Here is a 24322-nt window from a genome sequence, read left to right on the forward strand (position 1 = left end):
AACACTCTGAGGGACAAACAAACAACCTGGTTGGCGACCCCAGACAACTATAGAGAGGCTCTACTTCACATGCCCCAGAGACAGACAGACAGCAGTGAAGAGGGGGCCCTCCCACCGACCACAGGCCAGTAGCTTCCTGCTAGTCTCTTCCAGGGAAAGAAGGTAAAAGTAACTTCCTCAACCAAACTAACCTATGAATCAGTTAGGTTCTACTTCAGTTGATTCTCACCAAAACTATGTTTTAGTAATGTGGAGATCATATTTAAATAAAAACACAAAAAGTACAACACTCTCACTGTGGGGTAGTAAGGTTCACAGTACATAAACATTCTTTGCAAGTCAGCAATCATGTCCTGATTACCAAACCCAAAAACAGCTTTCTGGGTTGGTATTCTCAGTGGTCTCTCCACCAACACGCTCCTTTGGTGGGTATATGGAGACGCTGCTCCAAGAACTGATCATACGACTGCCTCCAAACAGATGTTCTAATGTGCTCTGTTCTCCTCTGTACCCGCTGAGAAAGTCCCCAAAAGAACCCATCAATGTTCTTCCCCACTCCCTCGGTTTCTGAGACACAGCTCTCTTCTATGTCACTTCAATAGCCTCTGAGAAGTACTTAGAAAATCTGGAGTTCACAAATTATCCTGCCACACTGATATTTTGGTATTGTAAATTAGGAACACTGACCTAGCTACAGGGCCACATAACAGGTCTCACACACAGTAGCATCACAGATTTGATTCAAGCTGCTACCATGTGCTTTGATGGCACACAATATGTGCTGAGTTGGTTATGCACACACTTTCCACCCTGGAGTAAAATTTATAAACTTTTTCTTAGCTTTGTATCATGTCCAAAGGGATACTTATTGGGTTGGCTTATACCTGCAATAGAGAAGGAAGAGCCATTGGGTTAAGCAGATGCTTCAGACGGAAAGGATAGGGGAGAGCTGCTGGTGAGGGGCCACAGACACCCAGACTGAATGTTGTCATCCTCATCTTTGCCCCCTAACCAATCATGAGCTTCTACACACAGTGGCTTTGTTTGACGCTCTTATTTCCCTTGAAGGTTAAGTTTAACCACATTCTTTCAACTGTTTCAGTTTCTGGTTTATCATGGCAAGAAATCGTTCCCTTAAATGTAAAAAAAAAAAAAAGACCATCCTCAAATAACTAGACTATAAATTATAAACTCAGAAAAGGGATGGGCAATTTCACTTAAAGAAAGAGAACTCTTGATGTAGCAAGAATAAATAGCCTGGTATTTACTAGGTATTAAGTAACATACAGGGTGGGAAAAGTAGGTTTACAATTGTTCATATGAAAAATAGTAAACTAAATAATACAAGAATAAACTCTGTATTTCGTGTATTCACAACTGTAAACCTACTTTTGCGCCCATGCTTATTTAAAGAGAAAACACTTCCAGAAGATAGAGGAGGCTGATCTACAATGGAAGTAGGCAGCAGGAACACCTCGTGCTTATCAAGCAATAATTAGCCAAGTTGACTTTATAAAAAACCATCCCTCCGGCAAGGCAGCCTACATCAAGAATACCTATCTCACTACACTGAGTGAGAAATGATGTTTTAACATGATCCAAACCGCATACTTTGGAGGTTTTCGCTTTTTTGTAATAAAATCTGACACAGAGTGCTCTAAATGAAGAGTACATTCTAGTGGAGCTGCCCAATGCTCCAGATTAGTTTACTGTCGTTCCTGCAGTAAAAACACTACAGACTCTCTGAGTTTTAGAGCACTTTCAGAGAAGTGGGTCTATACTCTGAATCAGGAAACCTCCCTGAGATTCAGTGACTTGCCCAAGAAATGACTTGCTCTGTCACTGACATAGACTCCTCTACGTAAATGACAGGGCTAGGACATGCGCCCAGATCTGTATGACACCAAAGTGCTGTTCACCTCCCTTTACACCAAGGATGAGAGGCGCCTGTCAGTAACTGAAACGATTCCTACAGATTTTCAATGACAAAGAATGATTACTTTTTTGGAATGGTCAATAATTCTTCCTAAAGCTATTAATAAAAACAATTCTTAATTCCTCTAATTCCGATAAAACTTTGGTTTAATTTACAAATACAAAAATTCAAATAAACATACACACGCATAACTAAGCCTGGATGAACTGAATTTTCTAGTTCGTCAGGACATAAAAATAAATAGATTAAGGTCCATAAAAATACCAAATGAGGAAATTAAAGATTCACGCTCCACTACACTGAAAGAAAGACCAACCTTATTAATGGCGCATGCCGTCTTCTCCCGGCTGGAGCCACTGCTCGTCCTAATGATCTTGGACAGATCTTCACGAGCAGCGAGTAAATGCGCCAATGTAATCGTTGTCTTGGGTGACAAAGCGTAACGCTTAGGCTGATAAATTCTTGCTATGTCATCTGTTTTCACCTAAATGTCAAAAAGGGGGGAAAGAAACCAAAGAACATTTCAATAAAAGAGCAATGACAATCATAAATATCTGACACTTTGTATGTAGAATGAAAAAGTAAACCAACAGATATTAAAAGAATATACAGCTACCACTATTGACTCCTTAAAAACTAACACTGATTTTTAGGGTGAGGATCCAAGATGGTGGAGGAGTAAGTGGAGGCTACACTAATCTCCTCCCAGGATCAATCTGGAATTACAACTAAATTGCAGAGAAATCATCCGGAATAACCAACTGGTCACTAGCTGGAGAGAAACCTTATAACCACAGACTGACAGAAGAAACCACTTCACAATGTGACTGGCAGGTAACATGGAAGAGAAGAGAGAAGGCTTGCTGGGCTCCCACTGGCAGCAGCTGAAGTGCCAGAAGGATATTTCAGTGGCTAGCAGGATGCCCCTGAGACGTGTAGGGTCTAAACCCCAAGCTGCACTGCTTAGTCAACGGCACCAGAGCCAGAAAGGAACCCAGATAACATCCAGCTGTGAAAAGCAGCAGGGCTTCTCTCTCCCAGGGAGAGACTTCTAGAAACGCAGAAAGCCTATCAAAGGGCCAATACACAAAATTGCAGTTGTAGCCACTGATCCTGGGCTCCAGGGAAGGGAGGGCAAAGTATACTAGAGACTCTAGAGGAGAGTCTGGGGTTGGTGTCTCTGGGTAGAGGGCAGAAGGAACAATGACCGGGAGCCCTGGGCTGAATCATTCCCCCTACTGCAGGGGCCATCTCTCTCAGGCAGAGTACTCCTCTCTGAACGGCATCAGCCCGAGAGAAAGCAGTACCTCCACTTGCAAAACTACTCTGCTCCTCACTCTGTGTTAGGCTTAAGCTTGGCTGCTGATTACAGCTTGGTGATATTAACAACTGAGGAGTTTAACAGCTCAGGCCAAAAATACAAAGTAGCCAAAACGGGAAGACAAGAAACAGGTCCCAAATGAAAGAACAAGTGAATGCTCCAGAAGCACTAGATGAAACGAAGGAAAGCAATTTATCAGATAGAGCGTTTAGAGTAATGACTATAAGGATACTTAACAGCATGAAAAAAAACACATAAAAACCATAAAAAAGGACCACTCAGAAATAAAGAATGCAATATCTAAACATAATAATACATTGCAAGGAATAAACAGTAGGTTAGATGAAGCAGAGGATTAAACCAGTGTCTTGGAAGACAAGGGGGGAAAAAAAACAGGCAGAACAGCAAAAGAAAAACAGATTTTTTTTTTAAAAGAGGAGAGCTTAAGAAACATTTTGGACAACATGAAGTATATTAACATCTACGTCATGGGAATACAGAAGGAGCAGAGAGCGAGCAAAGGACTGAGAACCTATTTCAAGAAATAATGACCAAAACTTACCTTATCTGGTGAAAGAAAAAGTCCTAAGTCCAGGAAACTCAGAGAGTCCCAAACAAGGTGCACCCAAATGCTCCTACACCAAGACACATCATAATTTAACACAAGAAAGGAATTCTAAAAGGTGCAAGAGAAGAGCAGGTAGTTACCTACAAGGGAGCACCAATTAGAAAGGCATCCAATTACTCAAGAGAAACATTTGAGGCTAGAAGGGAATAGCATGAAGTATTAAAGGTGATGAAAACCTAGTACCTACAACCAAGGCTACTTTTCCCAGCAAAGATATAATTTAAAATTGAAGGAGAGAAGAGGAGTTTCCCAGACAAGAAACAGCTAAAGAAATCTGTTGCCTAGTTTCAGAAGCTATAATCCCCCATGGCTAAGGCTGAGTAAAGGGCCTTGGGACCATAAGCCACTTAGGAGACAAAGTTTATCTTCTTTGTAAGGACATCACCTCTGCCCTCTTTCTCTTCACCCTGCTTGGCCTCAAGCAAATGACTGGTTACCCAATGGCGGGTAAGATTCTGCAAAAGAGGGATGACTTAAGACAGGCATGGTTGCAAAGGGGCCCCCAGGAAAGGACTTGAGGGGCCATAGAAAAAGGGGGTGATGGACCCTCACCCCTCGGCTTTGACATAGCCTGAGTCTTCATTCTGTCTGCAAGAAGTCTCCTAATCTCTTGGCTGCTTTACCTCCCCTGACTGACTTAAGCCTGAAACAATGATGGAGGTGGGTGCAGCTCTGTGCTGGAAAGGGCTGATTCCCTAGGGCTATCAGGCCTAAGAAAGAATGCATAAAATCCTATGAAACCTGCTTTGCTAATACCCTCAATTTAAATGATAAGAGTCCAAGAAGGACATGAGTTTGTTCCCCAGTTTTATGGCCCTTTAACGTTTAACCCTGACTCAAAATAAGCCCTCAGAGTTCTCTGAATGTTATCTATTGTTTAATTATTTCTGCCTAATAATGATTGACGAGATTTACATATACACCCTGTATTCCTGCGCAAATTGAATGCAATAAAAGCCTGTCAAGAAAAGGGTCAAGGCGCTTTCCTCTTGAGAGTGTGGCCAAGACACTCCGAGGCTTTTTCTCCTCTTGAGAGAGAAGCCACGCCGTCTCTTTTCCTCCAGAGGACTCGGTAGTCCATGTGAATTTGTCGTGTCTCATCTACAATGCTGAGGACCCCAGGAGCAGGGATCCACGACAAGAATTTGTAAACACAAAACCATTACTGCAACAAAAGTTAAAGGGCCTGCTTTAAGGAAGAAGAGAAAAAAGTAAAAACAGAGGAAAACAGTCTAACAATAAAGTGGAACTACTTTATGTATTTATCAATATCACCTTAAATGTGAATTGCTTAAATGCTCCAAACAAAAGACAGAGGGTAGCAAAATGGATAAGAAAAAAAGACCCATTTATATGCTGCCTCCAAGAGACTCACCTCAGATTGAAAGATGCACACAGACTAAAAGGAAAGCATTGGAAAAGATATTTAACGCAAATAAAAAGGAAAAAAGCTGGGGTAGCAGTACTTATATCTGACAAAATAGACTTCAAAACCAAAGCTATAGTAAAAGAGAAAGAAGGAAACTTCATATTGATAAGAGAACAATCCAACAAGAGGATACAATCCTAGTAAACATTTGCACAACTAACATAAGAGCACTTAAATGTGTAAAGCAAATCTTGATAAACATAAAAGGAGAAACTGACAGAAATACAGTCATGCTTGGGGATTTTAACATCCCATTGACTTCAATGGATACATATTCGAAGCAGAAAATCAACGAGGAGACCACAGCCTTAAACGACACACTACATCAAATGTATGTAATTGATATCTTCAAAGCATTTCACCCCAAAGCAGCAAAACACACATACTTTTCAAGTGCATATAGAAGGTTTTGTAGGCTAGAAAATATGTGAGGACACAGAACAAGTCTCAATAAATCCAAGAAGATTGAAATCATATCCAGCATCTTCTCTGACAACAATGCTATGAAAATAAAAACCAATCACAAGAACACCAAAAATCATGCAAAGATACCGAAGTTAAATTACATGTTATTAAACAATGAATGGGTCAACGAGATCAAGGAAGAAATCAAAAGATACCTTCAAATAAATGAAAAGAGCACAACAATCCAAAATCTGTGGGATACTGGGAAAGTAATCCTAAGAGGGAAATTCATAGCTTTACTGGCCTACCTAAAAAACAACAACAAGGAAAACCTGTAATAAACCACCTAACTTTACACTTCAAAGGAACTTGAAAAAGAACAACAAAGCTCCAAGTGAGTAGAAGGAAGGAAATAATAAAGATCAGCGCAGAAACAAACAAAATTAAGAGTCTAAAAACAACATACAAAAGAACAATGAATCGAAGAGCTGGTTCTTTGAAAAGATAAACCAGATCGACAAATCTTTAATCAGACTCATCAAAAAAAAAGACAGAGAACCTCAATAAAATCATAAATGAAAGAGAAGAAACAACTGATACCAAAGAAATACAAAGGATTGTAAGAAAATATTATGAATAACTATATGCCAACAAACTGGACTACCTGGACAAAATGCATAAATTCAAGAAACATACAATCATCCAAAACTGAATCAGGAAGAATCAGAGAATCTGAAAAAGACAGATTGCACCTAGTGAAAGTGAAGCAGTAATCAAGAGACTCCCAACAAACAAATGCCCTGGACCAGATGGCTTCACAGGCAAATATTGCTGCACATTCCAAGAAGAAATAATACCTCTCCTGAAACTGTTTCAAAAAATTCAAATGGAGGTAAGGCTCCCAAGCTCATTTTATGAGGTCAGCATTAGCCTAATTCCAAACAGACAAACACACTACAAAAAAAAAGGAAAATTATAGACCAATACCCCTGATGAACATAGATGCTAAATCCTGAACAAAGTATTAGCAGACTGAATACAGCAATGCATCAAAAAGATCATTCGCCACAATCAAGTGGGATTTATTCTGGGAATGCAAGGTTGGCACAACATTTGCAGATCAATAAATGTGATTCTCCACATAAACAAACTGAAGGATAAAAACCACATTATCATATCCATAGATGCACAAAAAGCATGTGATAAAATCCAGCACCCATTTATGATAAAACCCCCAGCAAACTATGCATAGAGAGAACATACCTAAACATAATAAAGGTCATATATGACAAACCCATTGCCAGCATCATACTCAATGAGCAAAAACTACAAGTGCCCCCCTTAAGATTGGGAACAGGACAGGGAGGTCCACTTTCACCTCTCTTACTCAGCATAGAACTGGACTTCCTAGCCACAGTAACCAGACAAAAAGGAAGAAGAAAAAGCATCCAAATTGGAAAGAAAGAAGTAAAACTGTATTTGCAGATGACATGATACTGTACACAGAGTCCCAAAGATTACACCAAGAAACTACTAGAACTGATAAATGATTCAGTGAAGTAGCAGGCTACAAAATTCATATCCAGAAATCAGTTGCATTTTTTTTGCCAATGATGAACTAACAGAAGCAGAAATTAAGAAAACAACACCATTCACAATTGCTTCAAAGGGAATAAAAAGCCTAGGAATAAACCTAACCAAGGATACAAAACACCTGTACTCAGAAAATCATAAGATACTGAAGAAAGTAATTGAAGAAGATAGAGATGTGGGAGCACTCAGCGTGTTCATGGATTGGAAGAATTCATATCATTAAAATGTCCATACCACCCAAAGCTATCTATTCATTCAATGCAGTTCCTATCAAGACTTCAATGACATATTACACAGAACTAGAACAAATTTCACAAATTCCTATGGAACCACAAAAGACCCCACATATCAAGTGCAATCCTGAGATAGAAGAACAAAGTTGGAGGACTCACGCTACCTATCATCAAACTACACTACAAGGTCATAGTAATCAAAACAGCATGGTACTGGCACAAACACACGCACATAATCAATGGAACTAAATACACAGCACAGAAATAAACCCACACCTTTATAGCCAATTAATATTCAACAGAGGAAACAAGCCCATACAATGGACTCTACATAGTTTATTCAATAAATGGTGTTGGGAAAACTGGACAGATACATGCAAAAAAATGAAACTAGACTACCTTCTCACAACCACCCACAAGAATAACTTCAAATGAATCAAAGACTTAAAATTTGGCCCTGAAACCATAAAAATCCTAGAAGAAAACATAGGCAGCACAATCTCAGACATTAGAATGTCTGAGAATTTTTATCAGGTATATCTCCCCAGGCAAGGGAAACAAAAGAAAAAATAAACAAATGGGACCACATCAAACTGAAAGGTTTTGCACAGCAAAGGAGATCTTCAACAAAATGAAAGAACAACCCACAGAATGGGAGAATGTATTTCCTGATACATCTGCTAACAGGTTAATATCCAAAATTTATAGAGTACTTATAAAATTCAACACCAAAAAAAACAAACAATTGAATCCACAAGTGGGCAAAGGACCTCAACAGACTTCTCCAAAGAGGACATACAGATGGCCAACATGTGTAAGAAAGGGTGCTCAATGTCACTAATCATCAGAGAAATGCAAATTAAAACCACAATGAGATACCTGTCAAAATAACTGTCATCAATAAATCAACAATCAAGTATTAGTGAAGATGTGGAGAAAGAGGAACCTTTTTGCACTGTTGGTGGGAATGCAGATTAGTGCAAGCGTTTTAGAAAGCAGTATGGAGATAACCCAAAAAATTAAAAATGGGTATGCCTTTTGACCGAGTGATACCACTCTGGGAATGCATCCGAAGCACCCAAAATGGTAATTCGAAAAAACATAAGCACCCTATGTTCACTGCAGCATTATTTACAATCACCAAGATATAGAAGCAGCCCAAGTGTCCTTCAGTAGGTGAGAGGACAACACAACTACGGGACATTTACACAATGGAACTCTGTTGGGCCGTAAAAAAGAAAATTTTACCCCTTGTGATAGTATGGGTGGACCTGAAGAACATTATGCTAAGTGAAATAAGCCAGTCAGAGAAAAATGAATACTGTATGATTTCACTCATATGTGGAAATAAGTAACAAACTGAACTAATATGCAAAACAGAGACAGACTCATAGACGGGGAGGTGATAGCTAACGCAGCAGGGGAAGGAAGGGGTGAAGGGAAAGAAAGAAAAAGGACTCATGGACAAGGGTGTGGTGACTGCTGGGGCAGGGGGTGTATACGGAGACTGAATGGTAATGGGAAAAATATAATAAAGATTAATTTGCATTTTCCTGAAAAAAAAAAACACAAAAAGTATTCCATTCATAATAAAAAAAATACCTAAAAATACCAAAAACACATATAGAACCTTTCAGAAAAAAAATAGTAAACCTTTAAAAACAAAAAGAAAACCTGAATAAATGGAGAGAAATACCAACTTTCTGGATATAGACACTGAATATTGTGTGTTTATCTCCAAATTAACTAATAGATTTACTGTAATCTTTTTTGAATGTTTTTTGGAAGGACTGGGAGAAAAAGGAAACCTAAATTAATAAAAAAATTAAATATTTAAGAATGACTGAATTTTGAAAAAGAAAATTTCTACCAAATATCAGCATGCAATATGAAATTATCATCATTTTAATAGCTAACATCCATAAAATACTTACCAAATGTGCCAGGATATGTTCACTTAATAGTCATTTCTTCAATTCTCAAAACACCCTTTAGAGTGGTTATATTTATCACCCACTTTTGCATAAGGAAAAAAATGAGGCTTAGAAAGCTCAAACAATTTTCCCCGAATACGGAGGGAATCCCAGGTTTGCCCACTCACTAATAAAGTGTACAAACCCACACCAGACCCACAAGCACAGATGCACAGATAACAGTCCACTATTCCACCTCCATTCAATTACATGGAACTTAGGGAGAAAAAAAAGACGCTGATGAAACAAAATAAGCAACTGATATCAGAGCCCCACACATGTATGAATGCAACAAATGACAGAGGGAATCTAAGATCAGTGGAAAAGAGATGGATTGTTTTTTAAATGGTTCTGGAATAAACTATTGGCTACTTATAACATCAGTTATAATAAAGTATGCCTCAATGGAATGCCAAATATGCTGTTTGAGGTTTCAAATTGGAAAAACGTAAAGACTGAAATTTCTGTACTTCAAAAAACATAAAAACAAAATCAAAAGACAATGGGGAAATATTTTCAACAGATAAAGCAACTAGCTAACTTCCTTAATATATAAAAAGCTCAATCAAAAGGAAAACAGGAAGACCCAAAGGGGGGAAAAGACAAGACACAAATAGAAATTTCAAAAAAAGAGGAAACTGAAATGACTAATAAGCTTATGAAAACAAGTTAACCTTTCCCAACAATAAAAATATACAAATTAAAAGAATTCAGCCTTTTTAACAATCAACTCAGCAATAAAATTGCTAACTTCGATATTCTAAATACTAAAGAGACTAAACTGAAGACAAAATTTTATTTACCTTACTGACAGGAGTTTAAAGTCATGCCAATTTTCTACAAAACAATTTGGCCATGTTAACAGTGAGAATTAGGTGTCAATAATCTTTGACATTACAAGTTTCCATTTAGGAACACATTAAAAAAGTACACTTTAAAATTTATAGATTATATATATTAACATTCCTAACATTAGTTATGTAGAACATATGTATAAAATAAAATTTAGTAAATTATGGCATCATCATATGATAAAGCCTTTAGAGTATTATACTAAGAAGCCAGACACAAAACCCCACATACTGTAGGATTCCTTTTGTATATAATGTCCAGAACGGACAAAGCCAGAGACAGAAAGAAGATCACAGTAGTGGCTGCCAGGGATGGGACAGGGTATTGGGAATGACTGCTAACAGGCACATGTTTCTTTTGGGAGTGATGGATATTAGATGGTGGTAATGTTTACAGAATACAGTGACTATTAAAAACCACTGAACTGTTCATTTTAAAATACTGAATTGTTGTATCTCCAAAAATAAGAATTTAAAATTAATTCTGAAATACAGCTTTTGTGATATGAGACAATGATCAGGACACACTTGGTGAAGAAAAGTAAACTATAAAGTTATAAATTATATTTACAGTCTTATCTCAATACTAGAAAAATAATTTAAAAAAGAAACCATGATGGCCAGAGGTAAGGGAGAGTAGGGCAAAAGTGGGGGTGGGGGCAGGGCAGGGAATGGGGACCTCTGCAATAGTGTCACCAATGAAAATATTTTAAAAAAGGACACTAGATTAACCATACTGATAAAGATATATAACTTTTTTGAAGGGTAACTATGAAGTATGCATCAAAAGCATTAAAATCATGCATATTCTGAGTCTTTAGCCAGCTGTTAGGACATTGGCTATGCCACAGGTCTCAGGTCTCCTTCCCCTGTCCCACTAATGAAAATCCAGGAGACTGACTACACTTGACCCTATCACCGGCAGCCGGCTTAATCTAGCCTAAACATCCTTCCCTAGAGTCCTCCAAGAGAAGCCTACCATCCCATCTTCTCTTGTCCTCAAGAGCCACTCCAATAACCAGCCCACAGCTGCCTGGGCCAGAGGAGCAATGGGACATCCAACTTAATGCAGTCCTTCAGAATTGATGACTTTGAGATTGGGCATCCTCTGGACAAAGGGAAGTTTGGAAATGTGTACTTGGCTCATTTCATCATGGCATTCAAGGTCCTCTGCAGGTCTGAGAGAGAAAAGGAATCTGTGGAACACAGCTCTGCAGGAAGATCAAAATCCAGGCCCATCTTCAGCATCCCAACATCCTGCGTCTCTGCATTTCAGTGCCGTCAAAGGATCTACTTGATTCTGGAGTATGCCCTCCAAAGGATGCTCTACCAGGAGCTGCAGAAGAGCAGCACTTTCGATGAGTAAGTTAATAACCACAGTTTATGGAAGGACTGGAAATGCTCTGAGGTGATTCAGAGACATAAAAGCCAGAGAATCTGCTCTTATTTATTTATTTATCTTTAGAGGGGAAGGAGAGAGAGAGTGAAACATCAATGTATGGTTGCCTTTCATGCGTTCCCTGCTGGGAGTTGGCCTGCAGGGGACCGGGCTGCAACCCCGGCATGTGCCCTGACTGGGAATCGAACCGCAATTCTCTGGTTCGCAGGCCCGCACTCAATCCACTGAGCTACACCAGCCAGGGCGAGAATCTACTCTTGGGGCTTCAGGAAAAACTAAAGATTGCTCACTGTGACTGGTTTGTACACACACCTTTGCTGGGGAGGAAGACAATGCATGGCATCTTGGACCACGTTCCCCAGAGATGACTGAGGGGTGCATGCACAATGAGAAGGTGGATCTGTGGTACAACAGAGCACTCTGCTATGAGCTGCTAAGAAATCCCCCTTCAAGAGTGCTTCAGACAATGAAATTTATTGGTCCCTCAACAAGGCAGACCTGAAGTTCACCACTTCTGTTTTAACAGGAGCCAAGGACCTCACCCCCTAGTTCCTCAAACATAACACCTCAGAATGTCTGTCCCTGGTCCAGGTCCTAGCCTACCCTTGGGTCCAGGTCCATCCTTGGAGGGTGCTGCCTCTGTCCAGCCCTTCAGTCTGTCCCCTGAACTGTCCCTCTCAATTACTTAGTTGTGCCTGTATTTTATGTCTGTATGTGTATAGTTAGAAAAACGAGTCCCTGTCCTGTTCCTTTATCTGTCCTTCTACTTCATTTTTATATAAAAGATGAAGCTTTAAAAAAATCATGCATATTCTCTGATCAAGAAATTCCACTTGGATCACAAAGACCCTGGCCAGCCAAGCAATCCTGAGAAAGAACAAAGGTGGACGCATCATAATATCCGATTTCAAACTATATTACAAAGCTATAGTAATCAAAATAGTATGATATTGATACGGTAATAGACACATAGATGAATGGAACAGAACAGAAACCCCAGAAATAAACCCATACATGTATGGTCAATTAATTTATGACAAACAAGCCAAGAATATACAATGGGAAAGGAGCATTTTTCTTCAATAAATGGTATTGTGAAAACTAAATAGCCACATGCAAAAGAATGAAACTGGACCACAATCTTACACCATACATGAAAATCACCTCAAAATAGATTAAAGACTTGAATATAAGACCTGAAAACTTTAAAACTCCAAGAAGAAAACATAGGTTGTAAACTCCTTGATATCGGTCTTGGTGATGATTGTTTGGATTTAATACCAAAAGCAAAGGCAACACAAGCAAAAATAAACAAGTGGGATGACATAAAACTAAAAAGCTTCTGCAGAGCAAAGGAAAGCAACAGCAAAAAGAAAAGGCAACCTACTGAATTGAAGGAAATATCTGCAAATCATACATTTACTAAGGGGTTAACATCCAAAATATATAAATACTCCATACAACTCAAGAGCAAAAAATAATGATTAAAAATATACAGAGAAAATCTAAATAGATATTTTTCTAAAGAAGACATAAAGATGGCCAACAGGTACATGAAAAGATGCTCAACATCACTAACCATCAGGAAAATGCAAATAAAACCATTAGATATCACCTCACACCTGTTAGACTGGTTCTCACTAAAAAGTCAAGAAATCGCCCTGGCTGGCGTAGCTCAGTGGATTGAGCACGGGCCTGTGAACCAGTTCGATTCCCAGTCAGGGCACATGCCTGTGTTGCAGGCCAGTTCCCAGGGGACGCATCATAGTATCATTCATGAGAGGCGACCATACATTGATATTTCTCTCCCTCTCTTTTTCCTTTCCTCTCTAAAGATAAATAAGTAAAATATTTTTTAAAATAAATAAATAAAATTAAAAGTCAAGAATAACAAGTGCTGGCAAGGCTGTAGAGAAACCTGTGCACTGCTGGAGGACAACATGAATTAGTGCAACCACTAGAGAAAACAGTACGGAGGTTCCTCAAAAAGTTAAGAATACAACTCTTATGTGAACCAGTAATTCCACTTTTAGGTACTTATCTGAAGAAAACAAAAACAGTGACTCAAAAAGATATATATGTATTTCAGTGCAGCATTATTTACTCTAGCCAAGATATGGTAGCAAGCTAAGTGTCCATCAATGGATGAATGGATGAAGAAAATGCTATGCGCACACACACAAATATTATTCAGCCATAAAAAAGAATAAAATCCTGCCATCCGCAACAATATGGACAGACCTTTAAGGCATTGTACTAAGTAAAATAAGTCAGAGAAAGACAAGTACTATATGATCTCACTTTTATGTGGAATCTAAAAAAAACAAAATAATCCCCTCCCTCGCAATAAAACATCAAACTCATAGACAGAACAGACTGGGGGTTGACAGGTGGGGCTGCAAAAGGGGTGAGCAGAGTCAAAGGCACAAAGTTCCAGTTAGAAAACAGTAGGTCACGGGGATGTACTGTGATGTGCAGCTGGGCACCTAAGTTAATGCTCTATTGCATGTTTAAAAATTGCTAAGAGGACAAATCTTTAAGGTTCTCATCACAAAATAATTCTGTAATTTATTGTGATCTTTTTGTAACATATACAAACTTCAAATAATTGAGTTCTATACCTAAAACTAATATAATATATGTCAATTATATCTCAATTTAAAAAAGAAAAGAAATTTTAGGAATATATCACAGACATGAACAAAAATTTAGCTGCTGAGGATTTCATTTAAACGTCAATCAAGAGACAAAATTAAAGAAAACTTCAGTGTTAATCAATAGAATATATTACTCTATGTGGTAAAATTTTCTGTAAAGTTTTAAAATGCTATAGAAAAACATTTGATGAGTCATTTAATAATATAATTGTATAGGGGGATAATAATAAAGAAATATTAAATTTACATATTTAATGAAAAAACTCAAGGCATAAATGCATACACTGATAAAGTCAATTGAAAAGGATCAAATGAAAGGCCTAAATTGACCTATAGTCTAAAGAAAAACATTAAAAAAATTTTTCACACTAAAAAGAAAAAAAAAAACAAACAACAAACCTCCTGTCCTAAAACATGATGAAACAAGACCAAGAGAAGATAAACTACCAAGATATTTCCTACAGGCATATCTTCTCAGCCCCCAAGTCTAAGGCCAGTAAAGAATCAGCATTCCCATAAATACACGCCACTAGGAACATTCAAAGAAAAGAACATGTCAAAACTCTTTTGTTTGGGATTTCTCTGTAAACTTAAGGCCAACACTGAAAATATCCTCCAAGTTTCTGTATTAAGACACTTTCAATGCACTGTCTTTTGCAGTTGTGCCTCTATATGCCTGGACTCCTTTTTCTCACTGAAATTCTATCAGGTTGAACTGAAGACCTGACATGTATACGACCTTTATCAAGTTTCCAGAGGTCAGTATAATGAGTGCCTCCCACACACCTAAACTCGACTGCATTTCTCCAGGTCAGCAATCATGTCATCTACTTCTTTGGTAACTCACAGCTCTTAGAGCAATGGGTCTTCTGGCATACAACAGTCGCTTCAATTACATGGACACACATGCATCTCTGGAGTTTATCCTGGTGTACATGCAGAGGAGAAACAGGATTTAACCACCTGACAACCGCATCAGGTATCACAAACACAGAAATCTTTGAAGAACATTCTCCACCTAATCACACAGAGCACAGAAAAGCTCGTCCAGAACCCCATACATCATGCTGCTTCACACATGAGATGCTAGAATGTTTATTTAAAGAAAATACACAAATGGCAGTCTTCAACTTTTACTTACAGCTATTCTATTACTATGCTAAAAAATGTTCCTGAAATAATAATAGTTTTCATTCCACCAGCAACTGTGTTCTAGGTCAGTGATCGGACTGACCACACTAAATTATAAAAAGGTATACATATACTACAAAAAGAATGAAAAAGAGGGATACAGATAAGAGAACCAACATCTCAGAAAATGAAATCTGGAGCCAAAAAGAGGGATTAGCTCAGTTTATCCATAGAACATTCTACTTCTCCAGCCCCTGGTGCCACCCTCCACTCATCCTCCCCTGGTCAAAGAAAAAAAAAAGTGTGTAGAAAAAATGAGGTTTCCCTTCCTGAAAAAATGAGCAGCTACTGAGAAAAGATTTCTACAAGTCAGCAATGGGCCAACTCCCAAGCCTTGTGCCAACAATTCCAATCCAATCAAGGACCCAAGTCTACCATCAGTTTTTCACAGTCTTGCTCTTTAAAATGAATAACCAGTAACCATTATGTATTTGAAGGAAGCCACAAGAGAGAGAAGCAAACAAAAAATTACATGTAGTAAACAAACAAACTGGAGGCAAAAGGTGGCTTTTTTTGTTGAGAGAGGGGTTTGACATTTTTTACCCTCATTCAAGAAGATAGCATATCGTCCTGGTTGGTGCGGCTCAGTGGATTGAGCACCAGCATGCGAACCAAAAAGTTGGCAGTTTGATTCCCAGTCAGGGCACATGCATGGGTTGTGGGCCATGTCCCCAGTAGGGGGCGCTCAAGAGGCACGCATGCATTGATGTTTCCCTCTCTTTCTCCCTCCTTTTCCCACTCTCTAAAAATAAATAAATAAAATCTTAAAAAAAAAAAAAAAAGAAGATAGCATATCCCCCTGGCCAGATAGCTCAGTTGGTTAGAACATCCTCACACACCAAGGTTATGGGTTCAATCTCTGGTCAGGTCACATACATGAAGCAGCCAAATGAATACATAAATAAGGGGAACAACAAACAGATGTTTCTCTCTCTCCCTCTCTAAAAACCAAAAAATAAAATAAAAATTTTAAAGAGATAGCATATCCATAAATTTTAAAAAATATATGAAAAAGAAAACCCCAGGAATCAAAAAGAATTTCTGGAAATTAAAAAATGATAGCAAAAACAAAAATTCAATACCAAGGATATTTCCAATAAAATGAATCAAAAAGGAAACATCCAATAAAATGATACCCAATATCTGACTAACAAATTTCCAAAAGAGAAAACACAGAAAACAAAAGGCAAGACATTGATGAAAAGAAACATAAGAGATCTGTTTGGCGCCTACGTCCCTGCAGGCTGTTTGGAGGAAGGGCTCAAGACCCAAACAATGGGGGCTGCTGAGGCAGCCTTTGCACTGAAGTCAGGTGCTTCAGCTTCTTTTCCTGTGTTCCTGGTGCCTTTTCAGCTGCTGTTCCTTTTCTGGAGCTTAGAATTGAATACCTTCTTCTAAGCCCCACTGTTAAAAATATATTAATACTGAGGACTTCCGCCAAGATGGAGGCATAGGTGGAAACACTGTGCCTTCTCCCACAACCAAGTTTGAATACAACAAACGTTTGGAGAACTAGGACACACCCAAAGACCAGAAAACAGAATTATACGGAAGTCCAACAACTACGAACCGCTCAACGGGGACGGTAAGAGAGGCGGAGCCAGCAGCGGAGCAGGGTCCGCAGCGGTAGGCAGCAGACGGGAAGCCATTGTCCCTCTTTGACCCTGCCCCCACACACAACATCACAACCAAGTGACTTAGTTGCCCTGTTCTAGTGAACACTTTAGGGCTCTGATCCTGCTATGGAACAGGCACGAACAGCCCAAAAGATGGTGCAAGAAGAACTCAAAGTCCCAGAGCCAGTAACTCTAAGCGACCAAGAAATTGCCAGCCTCTCAGAAGCACAATTCAAGACACTATTTATCAGGATGCTCACAGACTGGTAGATTATAGTCACAAATTAGAGGAACATAGTCACAAATTAGAGGAACATATAAAGGCTAAACTAATTGAAATGAAGGGAGACGCACAGGAAACCAATAGTGATGGAAAGGAAACTGGGACTCAAATCAATGGAATGGACCAGCAGGAAGAACAAAACATCCCACCAGAAAGGAATGAAGAAATGAGAATTCAAAAAAATGAGGAGAGGCTTAGGAACCTCCAGGACATCTTTAAACATTCCAACATCCGGATTATAGGGGTACCAGAGGGGGAAAGAAACAGCCACGAGTGGAACACTTATTTGAACAAATAATAAAGGAGAACTTCCCCAGTCTGGCAAAGGACATAGACTTCCAGGAAATCCAGGAAGCTCAGAGAGTGCCAAAGAAGTTGGACCCAAGAAGGAACACACCAAGGCACATCATAATTACATTAGCCAAGACCAAAATGAAGGAGAGAATCCTAGAAGCAGCAAGGGATAAGGGGACAGTCACCTACCAAGGAGTACCCCATCAGACTGTCAGCGGATTTCTCAAAAGAGACCTTACAGGCAAGAAGGGGCTGGAAAGAAGTATTCCAAGTCATGAAATCCAAAGACCTACAGCCAAGATTGCTTTATCCAGCAAAACTTTCATTTAGAATGGAAGGACAGATAAAGTGCTTCTCAGATAAGGTCAAGTTCAAGGAGTTCATCATCACCAAGCCCTTATTATATGAAATGCTAAAGGGACTTATATAAGAAAAAGAAGATGAAAAATATGAACAGTGAAAGGACAGCAAACACACAGTTATTAACAACCACACCTAAAACAAAAGCAAACCAAGAGGACAGCTAGATCAGGAGTGGAACCATAGAAATGAAGAACACATGGAGGGTTAGAAACAGGGGAGTGGGAGGGGGAGAAGGGGGGAGAAGGCACAGAAAATAGCATAGATGGTAGATAGAAAATAGATAGGGGGGAGGGCAAGAATAGTGGGGGAAATATAGAATCTAAAGAACTTGAGACACGTGGTTATAAACTAAGGGGGGGAGAATGGTGGGGGAGGCAAGTGTGCAGGTGGAGGGGAATGAAGGGGGGGAATAGAACAACTGTAATGGTATAATCAATAAAATATATTAAAAAACATAAATAAAAAATATATTAATACTTTAAAAAAAAGAAACATAAAAGCTAGTCTACAGATTTAAAGAGCCACCTGGTGTTTGGCACAAAAAATAATAAAAGGCCCAAATCGACATGTGATGTGAACTTTCAGAACTCTAAGGATAGAGAAGAGAATCCAAAAGCTTCCAGAGAAAGAAATAAAAGGTCATCCCAAAACACAGAAAATGATATTGGGTTTCTCAAAAGCAGCACAAAATGCTAAAAGAACAATGCCTTCCACAGTGTTAGAGAAAAAAATGTTTTCAACCTAGAATTTCACATTTACCCAAACTATCAATCAAATATGACAGCAGATATACATATTCAGAATTCAAGAATTCAGAACAATCACTCAAATGCACCCTTCGTTAGGAAGTTTTTGTGGACTTACAGAGCGAGAGAAAAAGCAATGAAAGAGGAGGCCACTGGGTCCAGAAACAGTGGTGCAGCCAAGGAGAGCCGTGTAGCAACAGCAGGACAGAAGCTTGGGGGAGGGAAGGCATATAGAAAATGGAGGGTTCGAATGTTAAGCAACCTGATTTTTAAAAAAATGTATAAAAAACAAAAAAAGCAGCAGCAGCATATGATATTGAAATACAATGTAAGAAAAAAAAATAAAGTCCAATGAGAAGGAAGATGAGACATCCAGTAAATTGAACAACCACCTCTTCAAAGATGTGCACATTCTAATCCCTGGAACCTGTAAATGTGTGATTAAATTAAGGATCTTGAGATGGAAAGGTTATCCTCGATTCCTGGATTTTCTGGGTTTGCCAAAGTAATCTACAAAGAACCTTTTAAGAGAAACAGGCCCTGCCCGGTTCTGATCCTCAGTCAGGATGTAGTCAACAGTTAACCAACTGATGTTTCTCTTTCACATCAATGTTTCCCCCTCTCTCTCCCTCCTTCCTTTCCCCTCTCTCTAAAATCTGTAAGCAAGTTCTTGGATGAGGATAAAAAACAAAGAGGAGGGAGAGAGAGAGAAAGTAGGAGCATCCGAGACAGAAGTAGGTGAAGTGTCAATGAAAGCAGAGAGAAAGGTCAGAAGATCCTACACTACTGGTTTAGAAGATGGAGGATGGGGTCCAGAGCCCAGGTACACAAGTGTCATCTGGAAGCCAGGAAACAGATTCTCCTCTAAAGTACCTAGAAGGAATGCAACTCTAACATTATCTTCATTTTAGGACATCTGATCTCCAGAAGTATAAGTGAATGAACGTCTATTGTAAAAGCCACTAAGTTAGTGGTAATTTGTTTCTGCAGCCATAGGAAACCAACACAAAACACCACATAGAGAGACCAGAGCCAAGAAGACAAACAAAGCACCCCAGCAGCCAGCAGAACCCACACATGTGAGACAAGCAGCTCGGATGTACCAGCCTAGTTCAGCTGAATGAAGCTCCATAAATGACCCCCGCTGATACCACACGGGGCAGAAGAACTGCCCAGTTAATACAAAGAATGTATATCAGAGAGTAAAATGCACCAGGTTTATCCTGCCACCTGAAACTTTAAAACAGGACAACCCATGTAAACCAGTGATTTTTTAGACACTGGACATCACAGAGCACAGGACAGTGATCCTTGGAAGAAGGGAAAGATTTCCGACAGCTGTCCCAGCTTACTGTCTGGAGAGTTTCCAGACTATGTTGCAAGGTAGGGCAAGGAGTCCAAGACAAGCCTGGGTATAGGTTGAAGGCACAATGGGAGTGACAGGTGCTAGCTCTCTAGAAAGCTACCTGAAGAGAGTCTATTTGTAGATGCCTCCACCCTCCACCCCCCTCTTCAACTTGACCACGCTCCACAGCTTTAAGCCACTTTTAAGAAGACGTGTTCACACATCAGTACTACCTGTACCTATTCCTATATCCCGCCTTCTTGACCAGTTGCTCACTATATTTCTCACTGTCTCATATGATACCTTCTTTCATGCAATCCTTGCATAAATCACAACAGCTATGAGTTTAAAATAAATGTGAATGATTTGGGTAGAAACTGAGGTATCTGTAAACAGAAATTTACATAGGGCCAGGACCATTACATAAGACCAGTAGTTGGCCTGGGACGTGCTTCAGAGAGAATGATCCAGTGCAATTGTGGCACAGTTACGTAACAGAGGAGGGCCTGAAACGCTGTCCCAGAGCACCACCTACAGGACACACACGGGAAAACAGCCTTGCCTTTGCTCTATCGGACCATCCAAAAGACTGCACTGTCACGTCCAACCGTTTCATCAACATCCGCCGGCGGCACTCGTATTCTGAGGAAAGGGCATCATTGATTCTTTCCAGTTGTTCCTAAAGAATTTGGAAACAAATTATCATAAACTTTAGACTCTTTTATTATGCACATAAAAGAAATTTGAGAACCGTGGTCAATATTCCCTGATTGAAAAGATATTGTACTTGATGACCATTTTCCAATCCCATGAGATTTTACAGTAAATTATTTAATAGAGTATATGATAGAACGTTTATGATATTCAGATGATATTAAACAAGTAATCTTTACAACTGGTAAATTTACCTCATTTTCAATCAAATGTGTTCATTTAAGTACAACATATACATGCTAAGTAGTAGGGACCAACAAGGAAAACAAATACCAGTAACATCCCCTCTTGCTGGCTTTGAGCTACTATCCTTTTCAAATCACAGCTATGCTAATATATTGGGGACTATAAATACTCTTACCCAGATATTTTTAAAATTAATAATCTGTTTGAAGAAATATGTTGGGACCTATTACTCTAGAATATCAATTCATTTTAATTCTCCAAAATAATAAATGCATGCTATATACTATAAAATCTAGATGTCAACTTATACAATTAAGTCATCTTCATTAACTGAATTACATAAAATTAATAAAAAGCAGTGGGGGCGTAGGTGGTGGACACTTACCACCTGTTCCCGAGTTAAATCCATTTTCAGCAGTGGTTTTCCCACATAATTTTTCTGGACTTTTGAGAGAACAGCTTTCACCTAAAAGTAAATATAAAAGATTATGAAAATGTAAATCCCTAATTTAAAACAATCTTATTCTTGTTGAAAATGGTATTTTAAATGCTCAAAAAAATAAAATGTTGCAGTGAAATAATTAAAATATACCTTTATATACTGGGGAAAATATCACTACAAGGCAGAATATCTTTTTTCAAAGAACACTAATTATATTAATTCAAGCTATAGCACATCTTCCTTTCCAGAATAAGAAATAATGTACACAGACAGCTAAAATAGCTACTACAAGGTTCTGCTGTGAAGATTGTATGTTTTTATAAAATAATTTTGGAATTTCTTAAGATGGCACTTTCTTACATCCTGGGAAATTCTCAAAAAGCACACTAACACTTCTGATGAACACACTGATTTTCTCAATTAAGTACTACATACACATTCCAGTTGTAAGGATTCCAGCTTCACTGTTCAGCAAGACAACACAGGAGGGCAAGCCCTCTCACTTACAGTCATCACATACACATTTCATTATTCTTGCAAAGCCGCCAATTTAAATTACTTAAAACATTTTTCTTTCCATGAAGAACATATTATGCATTCACTTTTGCCTTAGCAATATCGGGGGTTATTCCAATTAACGGTCATTTATCCTGAAGAAAACGATGGAGAAATGAAGGCCTAAGTTGGACTTATGCTCCCATCTGGTGAACCCCTTATCATCTAAAGAAAATATTTCAAAACAAAATGAAATATTTACAGTTTCTTCGTTATCGGTAAGTAGGTAAGCCAATCAGGAACAGTTCAAGGGTTAGGGGAATGAAGCTTACTGAATGTTGGGAGGCACTCTTTAAGAGAAAGAATTCAGAATTATGAACATATAATTAGCTTGGAGACTGGTGGTGGTGAAGGGGTGTGACTAGAAATGGGCACAGTTTCTTTTGAGGGTAACAGAAATATTCTAAAATTAGATTTTGATGATGGTCATATGATAAAACTACACTAAAATTCACTGAATTACACACTTAAAATGGGTTAATTTTTTAAAGGATTTTACTTATTTATTTTCAGAGAGAGGGGAAGACAGGGTGAGAAACACTGATGTGTAACAGAAATATTAATCAGTCGTCTCTTAGAGGCACCCCAGCTGGGGACCTGGCCCAGAACCCAGGCATGTGCCCTGACTGGGAATCGAACCAGTGACCTTTCGCTTTGCAGGATGATGGCCAAACCACTGAGCCACACAGGTCAGGACAAAATGGGTGAATTTTATGGCATGTAAATTGTATCTTGAGAGGCTGTTTTAAAAAAATTAGCTTCAAAAAAAGTGTAAATGAGGGGTCCCGTGGCTTAAAATCTTTATTCGTGTCACAGCAAATCTACCTTTGGAATAACAATTCAATGACTGAAACAATTCTTGCATACTGTAAAGAATTAACTTATTTTCTTAAAATATACCATTTTTGTAGATTCCCCAACTACTGTAAATATCTCCAATTTGATTATTTCATATATTTCTAAACGTTTTACTTTTAACTCCTCACTCAAGAAGGATTCTAAATGCATATCTGTAGTTTCTTACATGTAATCACACTCCCGGGATTTCAACATTAGATACAGTTTCAACTAGTCTGAGAATTGTGATGGAGTCAAGGAGTGAGGAGTGCAGGATGGTGCTTGGGTTGTAACCCTCACTAGTTAGAAACTTACTTGTCCAATTCATAAAATCTTTTATTACCTCAGCTGCCTCATGTAGTTGTTGCAGATAACAATTCCTACCTCCTTATAGGTGACCTAAGAATTCAACGAACTGTTACATATAAATATTTAGATGCTATAATTTGCTATTAATATTACTATCACTACTTTAGAGTCACTTAAACAGCTTTAGAAATTAATAATTTTCCTCCCAACAGTGGCAAAGTCTCTTCTGCATACATCACACATAAAAGAAAAAATATATGGAAGCATTTGCTTTGATAGGAACTGAATGCAGAAGGAAGTTGTTTCAGGTACACACTCAACCACGACGACCATGGTAATAACAACTCCCTTATAATCAGGCCACCAGCATTTGAACATGGGCATTTTAGCTGCTCTAAGTTGAGAAAAGAGAGGTTTGGGGATATTATTAACACTAACTGAAACCCATAAAAGGAAAAAGTCTAATAGTGCATGTAAATGCACACTATTAGAAAGAGCCCAGAAACTAGTCTCATTTTGAAACAGTCCCAGACATTTTAGCCAACCCCAGTTCATTCTTAATCCAGAGGAAAAGAGAAGAAAAGTCCGAAGAGTACCTTAACTCCAGAGCAATGCTTTTGAGCTGGGATTTACCAACTTACTCTTTGGTTTGCAAGTTCTAGTCCCCCTGCCCCACAAAAAAAGTTTTTAATACTGTATTTTCATCTAATGATAGTAAAATTCTCACATTAACAAACCTTTCTTATTTTTCAGTTCATAAATTATCAATGCAAAAAAGTGTTTTATTCAAGAATTTAGTTTAAAGTAATATGCCTAAAAATGGAGTTTAAGTACCTATTGAGGTACTTAAGTACCTATTGAGGGTGAGAATTTTCTCTTCCTTTAAAATGAACCCTGTATTATCGCCTTACAGGGTTCCTATGAAACCTAGAAATTAGGCCAGAATTTGGTCTGTGAGAGCAGCAGTCTAACATACAGCCTGACTAGGATAAAGGGTAGTTTAAAAGTTGAAAAAA

General features: G+C 38.5%; 1 protein-coding gene across 1 annotated transcript in view; it reads right to left on the bottom strand.

Moving 5' to 3' along the window:
* Window positions 1–24322, bottom strand: part of FAM98B (family with sequence similarity 98 member B) — a 41065-nt gene that overhangs the window by 3577 nt on the left and 13166 nt on the right. The window contains exons 5-7 of the mRNA XM_037056105.1: window positions 21549–21629; window positions 20826–20942; window positions 2253–2420 (exon numbers count right to left, since the gene is read on the bottom strand). Coding sequence (XP_036912000.1) covers window positions 2253–2420; window positions 20826–20942; window positions 21549–21629 — 366 coding nt within the window. The remainder of the gene's footprint in view (window positions 1–2252; window positions 2421–20825; window positions 20943–21548; window positions 21630–24322) is intronic.

This window comes from Sturnira hondurensis, unplaced genomic scaffold (genome assembly GCF_014824575.4).
Source record: "Sturnira hondurensis isolate 20B ecotype Veracruz unplaced genomic scaffold, ASM1482457v3 Scaffold0008782, whole genome shotgun sequence".
NCBI classification, from domain to species: Eukaryota; Metazoa; Chordata; class Mammalia; order Chiroptera; family Phyllostomidae; genus Sturnira; species Sturnira hondurensis.